At 36.7% G+C, this 12611-nt stretch overlaps 1 protein-coding gene across 3 annotated transcripts in view; it reads left to right on the top strand.

The window, feature by feature from the left end:
* Positions 1-12611, top strand: part of DACH2 (dachshund family transcription factor 2) — a 642364-nt gene that overhangs the window by 527433 nt on the left and 102320 nt on the right. For all 3 annotated transcript variants that reach the window (XM_019521377.1, XM_019521376.1, XM_019521374.1), the window contains 2 exons: positions 6980-7115; positions 9046-9126. In XM_019521377.1, the coding sequence (XP_019376922.1) occupies positions 6980-7115; positions 9046-9126 (217 nt within the window). The remainder of the gene's footprint in view (positions 1-6979; positions 7116-9045; positions 9127-12611) is intronic.

Genomic DNA, 12611 nt, shown 5'->3' with positions numbered 1-12611 from the left:
CATATGTGGTGTTCTCTCCCTTTCTGTGTATCCACACTACTCCCTCCTCCGGTCTGATTCAACCATCCAGTTCTTGCACCCCACATTGCCTAGTTAATCTCCCTTACTCTCTTCCTGCCCTTTCCACCCCTCCTGTCCAGCTCACTTCAGCTACAGCTCCTGCCTCTCTCATCATCTCCAGCTCTACCAAGTCCTTGCAAAAAGGAAGGCAGAAGCTCTGTTTCTATTGTATCTCCCTTTGCTCTTCAATATTTCACTCCACACATTGAAATAGAGTAGTTTCCTCCTTCTCCATGCTGCCTGGATGTCACAGTGAGGGAGGGGTGGCAGGTGACAGCACAGCAGAAGCTCCTCTCAGCTCCTGTGCCTGCTGTCATAGCAGTCCACAACAGGCAGGATAATTTCAGAGAAGGTCCAGCTCAGCTCGTTTTATCTTAGGCTGGAACATACTTAAGCAGAAAAAACTGTCAAAAGATTTATCTGCTAAACTGTAGGATGTCTCTACTGAGCATGTGCAAATTGAGATTTTTGTTTTTAGAAAGCTATTAATGTGGCCAAATGTAACATTTTAAAACATTTTAAATTTTTCATTAGAAATAGTATTTCATTTTGAAATATAACAATTTAATTACATAACAAAAATAAGGAAACCTCAAAAATGAATCAGTTCATTTAAATGAAAAGTTTTGTTCAACCCATTTTACATTTTGGTGGGAAAACTGGAAACTTTCTGTTACAAGCTGACCTGAAATGCATTGAACCAAAAAATCAATTTGCATAGCAAAGTACATACACGCAGTAGATACTTCTCAGTCTCCCTTCTTTTGGGCTATGTTTCTCTTCTGTTTTTTGGAATCATTACAGCAGTTGTAAAGGTTGTATGACATGAATTTGAAATTCCCTAAAGAAAATACAGATGGGTTCTGCAGCTATTGCTGAGAGATGCTGAACAACTAGCATACATAATATTTATCTAACAGTCAGAAAAATGAACCAAATTCAAAATTCCCTAAACCATTTCCCCCAGCCCCAAAAGCATAAATGTTTAAAGATTTTGAAGACTCATTTAGGTTCCCCTTCTGTGCTTATCCAACATTTTGAAATACTGGACAACTAAAAAAATTGTAGCATTTTCATCAATTTTTATTTTATACTTTTGCACTTGCATTGTTGACAACTTGGTAAAATGGTTGTTGGAACATGCTAGAAAGATCATATGACTTGCTTTATGGTTCATTTGCAAGAAAGTAATGAATGTGTAGCCCTGTATCTTTTGCCTACAGATACGCAGGTTCTGCAAAGTTTGGAGATAATCTGCTGTCTCCAATCCACATTAGCCTGGGTATATTTAAAACACTCCATGGAATCTCTTATCCTGTTAACTAGACATACACCACATCCCCAGATGTGAAGTTGTTTATTAAAATTAAGAAACTTTTTTCCCTATGTAAAAAACTGGTGAATGATTATTTCAATCTTGAAAGTGGGGGTGTTCAAGTTATAAATGTTATAGTTTGCAAATATGGTTGTTTTTTTCCGTAGCTAGTATGAGAATATTGTTAGGCTAAGCACGTATTAGTCTTCAGTTCTAGCTCAGATCCTTTTAGTATTGGCTCATCCATTAGCATTTGTAGTTAATACCTCATATCGTTATGATATGGATTGGATATTGCGTTATCATCATTAGGTTGGGGAGTGCCTTTTCTTTGTTCAGTTACAGCACTGGATGTGGCAGCATTTTAAGGCCAGGGGTATGTATGACACTTCCTTTGCACAAGGGTCTGTCTTCTAATAATCTTACCGGTTTGCACATTGACAGTATTGATAAAAATTGAAAGTAAAACAGGTAGTATTTGAGTGAAAATTGCCATGCTTTTCCCTGTGATTACTAATCTAAGAAACACCAAAGTGGGAAACTCTTGTTTGGCTGTTTACCAATACCATCTGATTAGTTGTGTTTTGTGTTTGGCTGAGCATCTGGCAATTAATGAATTGATAGGAAATAGTCACAAGGCAGTAGAATTAGCAAGTGAACATCTGGTATTAAAATTAGTAAACACAGAAGAGTTTTTATGGTTTCTTGAATTTGTTTGGAAAATAAATACTAGTTGACTCCTAATAAAAATATATAGTGTGCACTATTAAAATTACTTCCCTGGCACTATGTAAATCACTTTTGAGGAGAAATTTGTAGGTGGTGAAGTGGTTGCAAGACTTGTTGCTTCTCTTTCAGCAATCAAGTTTATATTAACAGCCACAAACTGCAGGTTTATCTTGTGTCTGCTTACATTTATTTGGTCACTGTGCAAGTTTGGGTATGAATATTAACTTTATCGAATAGTTCATTTTAAAGACAATTTAGGAGGTTGCTGAGAGGCGGTATAGTAACATACAAATTGCGATGATGGATTACTGAGCAAAATTGGTATTATGACCATTATTCTACAGGACTCAGCAACATTTGGATTCTTCCAGTAAAATCAGAAGCTCTAGGTTTGTTCTCAGAATAGTGGCAAACACTAATCTGGAACTAATCCCTCCTCCTCCCCCCACCCCATATTTTTCCCCCTCAAATTTCATTAGCAAGGTCTGTTAAGTTCCAAGATGCCTTGCCTCTGTAGAACCCTGTAGAGTACAGAAGGACCACATCAATTAAATATGAAATATCAAGACAAATGTATGAATAAAATATCCAGGATTCAGACAGACTTCCAAAAGCTGCTTGTCAGCAGTGAAATGCCATTAAATCCTTTAGGAACTCATTAATAGATTAACATTTGGAAGTGTAATTACAGCTACATCAGAACTAAAAAAATAAAAAAGCAAATCCAACACCATAGCGTCTCTAAATTCTTAACACACAAAATTGTGATCGATATTGTAAAATATCAAAGATAAGGAATTATGGTCAAGATGATTATGTCAAAAATAGATAAGCTCTTCATATATATTTCTAATAAAACTATTTTGGACGAAACTGTTATGTTAGTGTTTTACATTCCTTGTGTGGGACACCACCTCACAAGGGATGCAAAAGGGATATTGAAGTGAAATCAAGGATATCCCTAGAAATTGGAAGAGTTGATGACTTTAGTGCCATTAACCTAAATCATAACTAAAATAAACAATGTCAAGCTTTGTAGCTACATTTTCTGAGTGAAAGGAAGACACTGTCCTTTACTGAGACTACAGAAATGCATTGTCCTTCAAAATGGTTTAATACTGCAAAAGTCTTTTTTTTGAGAATTTATGGGTCAGGTCTGTAAAGAAAAGAAAAAAGATAAGTTAGAGTAGGTATAGTAGTTAGATAAATAGATAAGATCTTCAGTATGTTTTGATTTTAAATCAAAGCACATACCTTTAAATTATCTCTAATCCAGTATATCATAACCTTACCTATGATTTTTGAAGTTTATATAATGTGAAAACAGATGGAATATGGAAAATATGGCTTTAGTTTAGAAGTATTAGTCTTTAGATACTGTAAATGTACCTACTGTAGAAGCGGGCAGCACTGCCACATACTAATGGAACTATACTATTTTCAAGAGAAAAAAATAAAATATATGAACAATAACAGGGCTGTAAAATTCATAACTGACAAATGCAATGAACTCATCAGTGTGTAAAAAATGTTAAGGTTTTAGATTTGCAATTTTCCTATTTAAATGCCCTCATTGATTTGTTACAAATACTGTTAACCCTGTGTTTGGAAAATGGTGAGGACATTATCACTTGTGTTCTCATTTGTAATAAAATAGATTAACTTGCTGTGAAATTTTAACTAGGCTGAGACACAACAGTAGCTACCTAATGAACCAGAGCACATTGCTGTTAAGTAGCTAAATAGATGCATACTGATTACAGGACTGAAAAATGGATCTGTTTACTTGAAAGGAAGAAACTGTTCATAGTGCTATTCATGATGGAAGGAGAAACTCAGCATTACATTTCCCCACAAATATTTAGAAATACACTATTTCTCAATGAATATCCAGGCTCAGGTGATAATATTCTATCCTCATCTGTAGTACATATGATGTAGAGGAAATTCCAGTAATGGCTACAGGGAAAGCAAGCTTCTCTGTAAATGTACATTCTTATAACTGTTAAATAGCATAACCAACTAATTATTTTGCACAGTGATCCACTGTGTGATTTAATCTGAAATTAGTATTTGCTACAGTTATACCTACCTGAAAATTTCAAATCCAAAACACATGTTTCAAGGTAAATTGTTTTAAGTAAAGATTGCTTTATAATGGGAAATAATGGTCAAATGCAGTTACCAGAGAGAATGGGAAAATATGCTTTCCAAATCATCTGCTTTTGAATTACTCAAATAATTTCAATTTAAAGATGGCATATACTGCTGTTTGGGTGATTTCTGAGTGTTAAATAAACATTATTTGGTCTATTGAAATCTATTTTTCAGAGAAGTTGGCAAACTCTCTCCCTGGCTTTTCATTCCCAAGGTTGTTATAAAAATGTCCCTGTAGACACCACAAGGGCTGCAATTTATACATCATATGGTAGTATACATGAGGATAGATTATTATCACCTGAGCCTAACTATTGATTTAGAAATGGTGTAGTTCTAAATTACATAAATTACTTAAAGAACACAATGTGGCAAATTAATAATTTTAAAATTCTGAACTGAATTAATAGTAGAATGAATACTCCTTTAGATACAGGAGTCTGGGAACAGTGCCAAAGGCAGCCATGAAAATAAAAAGAAGCAGATGAAGATAAAGTAACAACTGTTCTCACCTGGGGTCAGTCCAGTAGCTGCTATGTCAATACATTTAATAGAAGATTCACACACATGGCACCTATAAGATAGGCCCTGGACATGTTAAATTAATTGTGTGACATAATAAATAATATTTCAAGTGAGAAAGCAAAAGGTCTCTTCCTCTGCTGCCTCCTACCCTCAGCATCCCCTGGTTCCTAAATTCTTTTGGGATGTTTTACAGTATGGAGGAAGAAAACCTGATAATTTTAAAGGCAACCAATTTGACATTGCTGATTTCTAGACAGAGTTAGAAATGAGGCAGTTAATATAAAGACCTGATTTTTCAAAATCTAAAGCCATTGAGGCTCAATGTCCCTATAATGGATTCAAATCTATTAAAACTTAATAAACATTTTTAATTAGCTTACAAAACCTACTGCAATTAAAAGTCTCTTTTTCAGTTTTATTAGTTATTGTATGTTCATTAAATAACAGATAATTAGTGAAAACAGATCCACTGAGGATTAACAGCTATGTAATAGATATGCATCTGTTACATGATTGTGAGGCTCAGTTGTTATTTAATGTAGAATAACTATCCTATTAGAGTGCATTCAAGGCTACGTTTTTAGTTGGTGTGATTGGAATAGACAAACAACACCCATTCTCTTTTAGCAGAGCTGCTTTTCAATTCCCTGTGCATTATGCTACAATGTATCCCTAAATATAAAGTAGAGCATATTTTAGAAATGTAGCTCTAATGAGTAACAGAATATCCCTAAAATAACAACTTGATTGCTACTGATATTAATGACTTAGAGCACTAAATTATGAACAGAAACAAAGTTAGTTAGTTATAATGGACTTTTAGAATATACTAGGCACATCTTAGAGATATTTTTAGAAGTTAAAAAGAAAAAAAAATCCTTTTTGGGGTTTTTCCCCCTCTCTAGCACATATTAAGATGCCAGCAAAGGGCCAGGTTATATCCTCTGAATGAAAAAGTTTGAGTTGACTAGAAAGGGAGGAAATTTACTAGGTTATCTTTAAATCATTGTCCTCAGATTACAGTGTAACGAGGTGGGGTTTTTTCCCTACTTGCAAAAGAATCAAGAAGATTTAGAACCCAAAAATGTAAAGGAATTGCTAGAGGCTATGGCCATCCACAGATAATTCCCATGCTGCTTTGTAAGTTCTAGTTCTGAAAATAGGACATGTTCGGTGGACAGTCTCTTGGGAACCTCTTGACCAAATACCAGCAAATTTACCTCAGAAAATCTAACGCGTTTCCAACATGGCACATTTATTATTAAGTTGATCTAACTCTTCTGTGAAGAACTGATTTCTGTTCTTAACATTCCTTCGTGGCATGCATGCATGCATGCACTTCTTTCTCCTGTGCATATTGGGTTGTAAATAGTTTAAGATAATTGTGTGCAAAAGCGTGCATGCCTTTTGCATGTATGGCTTTGAAAGCCTGTGTAGTGTGTCTTTAATGAGCACTGATAAAAGTTATGCTGGTAGACCAATAGTCTTTTTAATGAATCTTCAAGTTTTTCATTATTAATACAATTTGAAATCCAAATGGCCAGCTTAGCCAAAATCCAATTGTGTTCTTTAAAATATGGCTTTTCTTTATTAGGCATAAATAGTATAATTAAAAATGACAAATTCACCGAGGAGGGAAATCTATTATTTGGTATTGAAGTGAAAAGTTGTAAACTAAGGGCGCTTATACGCATGCTTCAGGAGGTGGGGACAGAAGGGGGACTTGAATTACAGTGGCTCTGAGAACTGTTCTGCTTAAAGTGCCTAGAGCGGCATGTGAATCAGTGTCCTATCACCATTTTTCAATGCGGGGACTCTGATGCATATGATTCTAGAGTCTGCTGGAGTGCAGGACTTACCACGCTCCAGCAGACTCGATCAATTACGGTGTGTCGGAGCAGCCTCCGTGCATGTGTATGCGCACCTTAAAGGAACAACTCAAGTAATTGCGTAGACAAAAAAAAGTCCTCTTTTTCTGCTATAGCATGACACCTAATGTGGTCACAGGGTTCATAGAAACCATGTGTACTCAAGACTGGACTGGATCTCTGAATATGAGTCCACAAAAGAATATCATTTAGTTTGACAAGAAAGAACGATTTGCTATTTTAGCTGTTTTAATTTTATAATTTGTTAAGTAACTTAGGCAAAATTACACAGTTGCACATATATTATTTTGTTTTCTGTTTTAAGGAGAGAATTCAAGACAGTCCTTCTCCTGCTCCATCTCTGGAAGATAGTCAGAGACCTGGAAGTCATGCTTCTTCACATCAGAGCAGTAGTGTGTCCAGCTCTCCATCCCAGCTTGACAACACACCAGATAGAATTGGTTAGTACTTTATTACTGCCAGTTCCACTCCCCTCAAAAGCTACTGACTCAAGAGTTTGGAGAAGTGTGCTTGGCAAACTGGAAGAATTACATTTAAGATAACCTACTAGAAAGCAGTCATGTATTTTTTTTAAATTAAAATACAGTGTATAAAGCTGTGTAAAGTGTATTTATCTTTTATCTTGTTTATCAATGAAGAGAGCAGACCCGCTCAGACTAATAAATTAAATGTCAACAGAGTCCCATGGTATATTGCCCCTGCTCTAATTTGACGTGTATTGGCCCACAACATACTCTTCTAAATAATTACGATGGTGGGAATGTGCCTTTTAAGGTAGCTGGAATTGAAAGAAGACTCTCAGAATTTGGGATTTGCTGTATTGCCCCCCAACTTTGCAAATCTATCTTAACCATTTCATTAATTCAGAGGGGAGGGAGCACAGTTTCCCCATAGTCATAAGAAGTTTTTTTTTTTCTTAAATTTCACCAAAGTCACCAGTCCTTGCCTTATTTAAGATGGTACCCTTGTGCTTAAAACATAGATATGAAATGTGGAGATCTGGATTCTATTTGTGATTGTCCCACAGGAAACTTGTTTGAACTTGGACAAGTAACTTGACCTCTCTGCCCATCAATCCCTGCAGCTTTTGCAGATATACCTGAGTTAGTTTTGTGATAATAAGCATGGGCCCATAAATCAGTGTTGATGGAGTAGCATAGAACTCAGTTTAGGCCAACAGCCTGAGGAGTTATCCAGGTTCTAGAAATCTGTTCTTAGCTCCATGCAGATACATTGGCAATGGTATTTGAGCTGATATTTAAAACTTGTGTGCCCAGTGTAGGCATGCAGTCAGGTTCCTGAGCTACTTTGTGTTGTGCAGCTTAATTATTTAACTGATGCTTTAAAATCTCCAAGGTGAGGAATTCCTCTTTGTGCAGTACATAATGAAATGGGGCCTTGATTCCAATTGTGGTTTTTGAATGCTACTGCAATATATATATATGATTAATCATCAACATAATTATCTTTGGAAATCTCTGTGCTTTAGCAATTTAAAATATTATTAAATATGGTACTGTTCTCCTCACACACTCCAAACAGGCCCCCAACTTTTAACATATCACTTAAATTTTTTCAGAGCCAAAATATTTATCTGTGTTGAATGTTGGGATTTGTCTGCATTGTGCTAGTTTTAGAAGGTTCTATAATATTTTTTAATGCTTTTGCTATTTCCAGATAAAACAGTCCTGAAAGTATTAACATAAAGTTTTAACAGTTCTCCTGAACTAGAGTGACTTTAAATTCTATAATCATTTAATTGTAGAGAGGGTAATATTTTAACCAAATAAGAACAAAGAAACTAAGCATCCTGAAATCATAAACTTAACACGTCTCACTGATTTTGCAGGTGTTAAGTAAAGAATTGCTCTTTCAACAGCATAGAGAATTGTCTTTTAGCTGTCATCCATCAATTTGGGTTGCTAACCATCTATCTGTCTGTATTTCTTTATTAAGCAAGCTGCATTATAGATAATTACTAATTCTTTAAATCCTCTGATCTATTAAATGTATTTTGCCCTAAAATGATTTCTATGAAGTGCTTTTTTAATTAGTTCATTTGAACATTTCATAGGAAATCTCACTCATCCCAGTGGTAATTTTTGGTCTGTTCTCATGTCTTTGTATAATAAATTCCAGGAAAATTGTTTCTGCTGCATATCTTAGTGCTTTGGTCTAAAATGGTGAAGATTTAGAATTTGATGGATAAAAAACAAACCAAAAAAGCCCATTATTTTTTAACCTGCATTACCATATACAGATGTAAAAATAGCAACATTTTGGCAAAGAAGAAATATAATTTATTTTCATTCTCTTTTGCGTATTTTTTTTCCTGTTGACTACACTAAAGTTGTACTTTCCAATTTGTAGCTATGCTGACCAACACTAGAGATGGAGAACTCCTTGATCAAGACACTGGGACCAACATAAAGAAACTACAAAAAGAGAAAGGTAAAATAATTTATTATCCATCATACATAATTTTTGATAAAATTAATAATGCACTTTACATTCATTCCTCATATCCAGTGGCATGACAAGTTTAACAAAGGACATATATTGCTGTGAGTAATATATCCATTGAATTTAGTCTATATTTCTGTTTAGGACATATAGAGACTCAAAGATGTATTTTCCATTATTTATATATTATTAGACTAATGTTTTTAAAATTCTTTCCTAACTCAGTTAGTTGTTCATAAGGAGCTCTCTACAGATACTGGTTAGCAATGAGGCAATATTTCTTTTCATGAATGAGTGCAAGCTCTTTTAGCACTAATATTTTTGGTTGTAAGTAGGCAACATTTTTTTTCTGCACACTGATTCATACCAGCCAGGTTAAAGGGGACACATTGTTGGCAAATGTTAACTGGGACCCCTGACTGTCGGTGTAAATATAGAGCTGAGTGCTTTTAAGTGCCTCCAATCTTTCAGAGAAGCTGCTCACCTGCTGCCTCTGCTGCTCCTCCATGTCTTCCCTAGCGTGCCATCTTCTCTCTAATGCTTACTTCTCAGTTCCCTTATATTTTCTTATCCCCTGCAGAGTTGTCACAGGCTGCAGTTTTGTTGTGGCTTTTCTTTTCCTGTCCTGCATGAGGGAGGTTTCTCTATCTAACCTTAGCAGACATTACACTTAAGATGTGATTAAACCAGTTTATCGCATCTTAAGTAGTAACCCTGCCACATGTTGATTCAGTTAATGGCAAGATAAAAGAGGGAATAAGCCAAAATTTATGACACAAAAATATGTAATAACTTTGTGGCTGGTTCCCATTGTACCTTTACATTGAACATGTGCCAGGGAGCAGCTGAGAGCACTGGTCAGCTGATTGGGGCTCCCAGCTATAGGAGTGCCTGGAGCCCTTGATTCACATGTAGCTGGGAGTGCCCATCAGGTGATTGGTGCTCCCATCCATAGGAGTATCACTTTCCAGTGCAGGGGGGTGCCTGGGATCATGATCCTGATCTCCCTCTGCACTGGCAATGTGATGCAATTGGGATCTAATCCCCAATCCCAGGGTTGCACTTCCTGCCATGTCTATGTGGCATGGCAGGAGGCATAATTGTTGGGATTATGGATTAGATCCCATTTTGCCTTTAACTGAACATCTCTCACTTTCACTTCTTTCAGCCATTGTTGGGAGGTAGCAAGCAAGACAATATGGAGGTATACACAGGTGAACAGTCTGTGGATGACTTACTGGTGAACAAGTGACAGCTGTAGGACACAATAAAGAAGAACCTGAATCAGGAAGATGAGGCAGAGAGAGAGAAGATAGGATGGAAGAAAGTTATTAAATGGAAGGAATATTATTTTGATAGTACATAAAAAAACTAGAGGAAGAGACAGGATGCAGATTAGGAAATGGGATGAACAGGATGAGGGTAGTGAAGCTAAATCTAGCCTGAAGGAACATGCATGGAAAAAGGGAGTGGGGGAGAATATACTGGGATTTTAGAAGGAAAAAAGATAAGGGACTAAAATAAATGGAAATACAGCAAGATAAATATGTTTATCATTCAGATTTAAATATCAAACTTTCACCAAAAAAGGAAAATATAACTTATTTTCTACTTTGAAGAGACACAGCTCAAGCCAGGGGTATATGTGTCTGGTTTATGTCTGTAGTAAAAGGGAGTTATGGGCAATTTTGTGAGTATTCAAAGGAGAATTTGTGTGCTACATGTGCCCTCCTTTTCTAAAGTTCTGAAACAGAGTACTTATGCAAAACTGTTTAAGCAGTAGGAAACCTTAATTGCCTTAATTTATGGGGTAGGGAAAAAAGGGGACAGATTCCTTAAATTTCTGGGCCTGTTCCAGCCCTATGGGGTGACTGCTGACCTGTGTCTCCATCTACTGCTTCACTACACACCCATTCTCTGTTAAGTCACTAAATCATTCCAGCTCTTCCTTGATGAACCCAACAGTGGACACCATTGAGACAGCTTGAGTTTGTGTGGCACCTAGGCCTTTATGCTTAAATCTATCCCTCTTGAGTCCTGTTGATTCCAATAACAGTTTGCATTTGCAAGCCAACACCAAGAGCTAAAGAGCTAAATTATCAATTCCTTTTCTCCTGAAAGCACAAACTGTACACTGCCCTAAGTACATATATCAGTGTTTTGATCTGAACCTGGAATTATGGTGCTTTTTAAATTTTGTTGAACCATGCATGGTTTCCTGTCACATGTTTAGTCATTTTTCAGCAAGACCATACAATATACCCTGTGGGGCTCCAAGATGCAAATCTGTTTATCTGACAGTAGCTGCCTGCCATTCAAGGCAGATGCAAGTCACATACAGTTCGATGACCTACAAAAATGTCAAGCCTGAAACCCCAAACCAACATGAAATTCATTTTAAGAAACAAAACCCAAACCCTCATACTCTGTGGCCACTGAATGCCCTTTGTAACTTTTTCATGAGTAAGAATTTTAAACTGCAATGTGTAGCCAAATTCTAATTTGGCTACACATTGTATTCTTTTACACATTGTATATTTATTTTTTTCTTAATTCCACTGAAGTTTATTTTTTTTTGCAGTTATTGACACTTTTTGTTCTACATTTTATGTTTTCTGCTGGGGACTTGCCCTTATTTATATAGGTATACTTTGTACAAGTCATTTAAGGGTTATTTTTTGGCTTAAAATTAATGTTTGGAGATTGGCCCAAATGCCACATGAGCATTTTCTACTCTAAGCATTCCAAACTCATTAGTCACCTTCTTCTCTCCTCCACATTCATGAGGTTGGTTTAAAAATGTTTAAAAAGAGAGATTTTTTTTAATTAAAAGTGGGGGGGAAACCATATAATTGCCTATCTTTTTTTCTGGCTTTGTGATGCAAGAGTTTATCTGCAATCCTACAACTTGTCCCAGATTAAGGACAAGAAGAAGTCCTTTTTTAAATACATAGCGGGTAAAAAGAAGGTCCCGGGTAATGTGGGGCCCTTGCAGGATGGCTTGGGAAATTTGGTCTTCACACCAGATGACAAAGCTAACATATTTAATGATTTCTTTGCCTCCGTCTTCCTAAGTAAGGACCAGAACAGCCACCTCCCTGCTGGGCCCCCCTCGGGCCCCGGGGGGTGGCACACCTGGGCCAAGGATTAGCGAGGATTTAGTTAGGGAGCTTCTGGAGGGGCTGGATGTTTTCAAGTCAGCCGGTCCGGATGATCTCCACCCTAGAGTTCTAAAGGAACTGGCTGAGGTCTTTGCAAGTCCCCTGGCATGGCTTTACGAGCACTCATGGTGCTCTGGAGAGGTACCAGTGGACTGGAAGAGGGCCAACGTGGTTCCCATTTTCAAAAAAGGGAGGAAGGAGGACCCAGGAAACTATAGGCCAGTTAGTCTTACCTCAATCCTAGGCAAGCTGTTCGAGAAAATTATTCTGGCACACATCCAGGAGGGGCCAGCAGGGGACTGCATGCTTAGG

Source organism: Gavialis gangeticus, unplaced genomic scaffold, assembly GCF_001723915.1.
Source record: "Gavialis gangeticus isolate Ggan-Ray unplaced genomic scaffold, GavGan_comp1, whole genome shotgun sequence".
NCBI classification, from domain to species: domain Eukaryota; kingdom Metazoa; phylum Chordata; order Crocodylia; family Gavialidae; genus Gavialis; species Gavialis gangeticus.
This window is presented reverse-complemented; position numbering and strand designations above follow the sequence as displayed.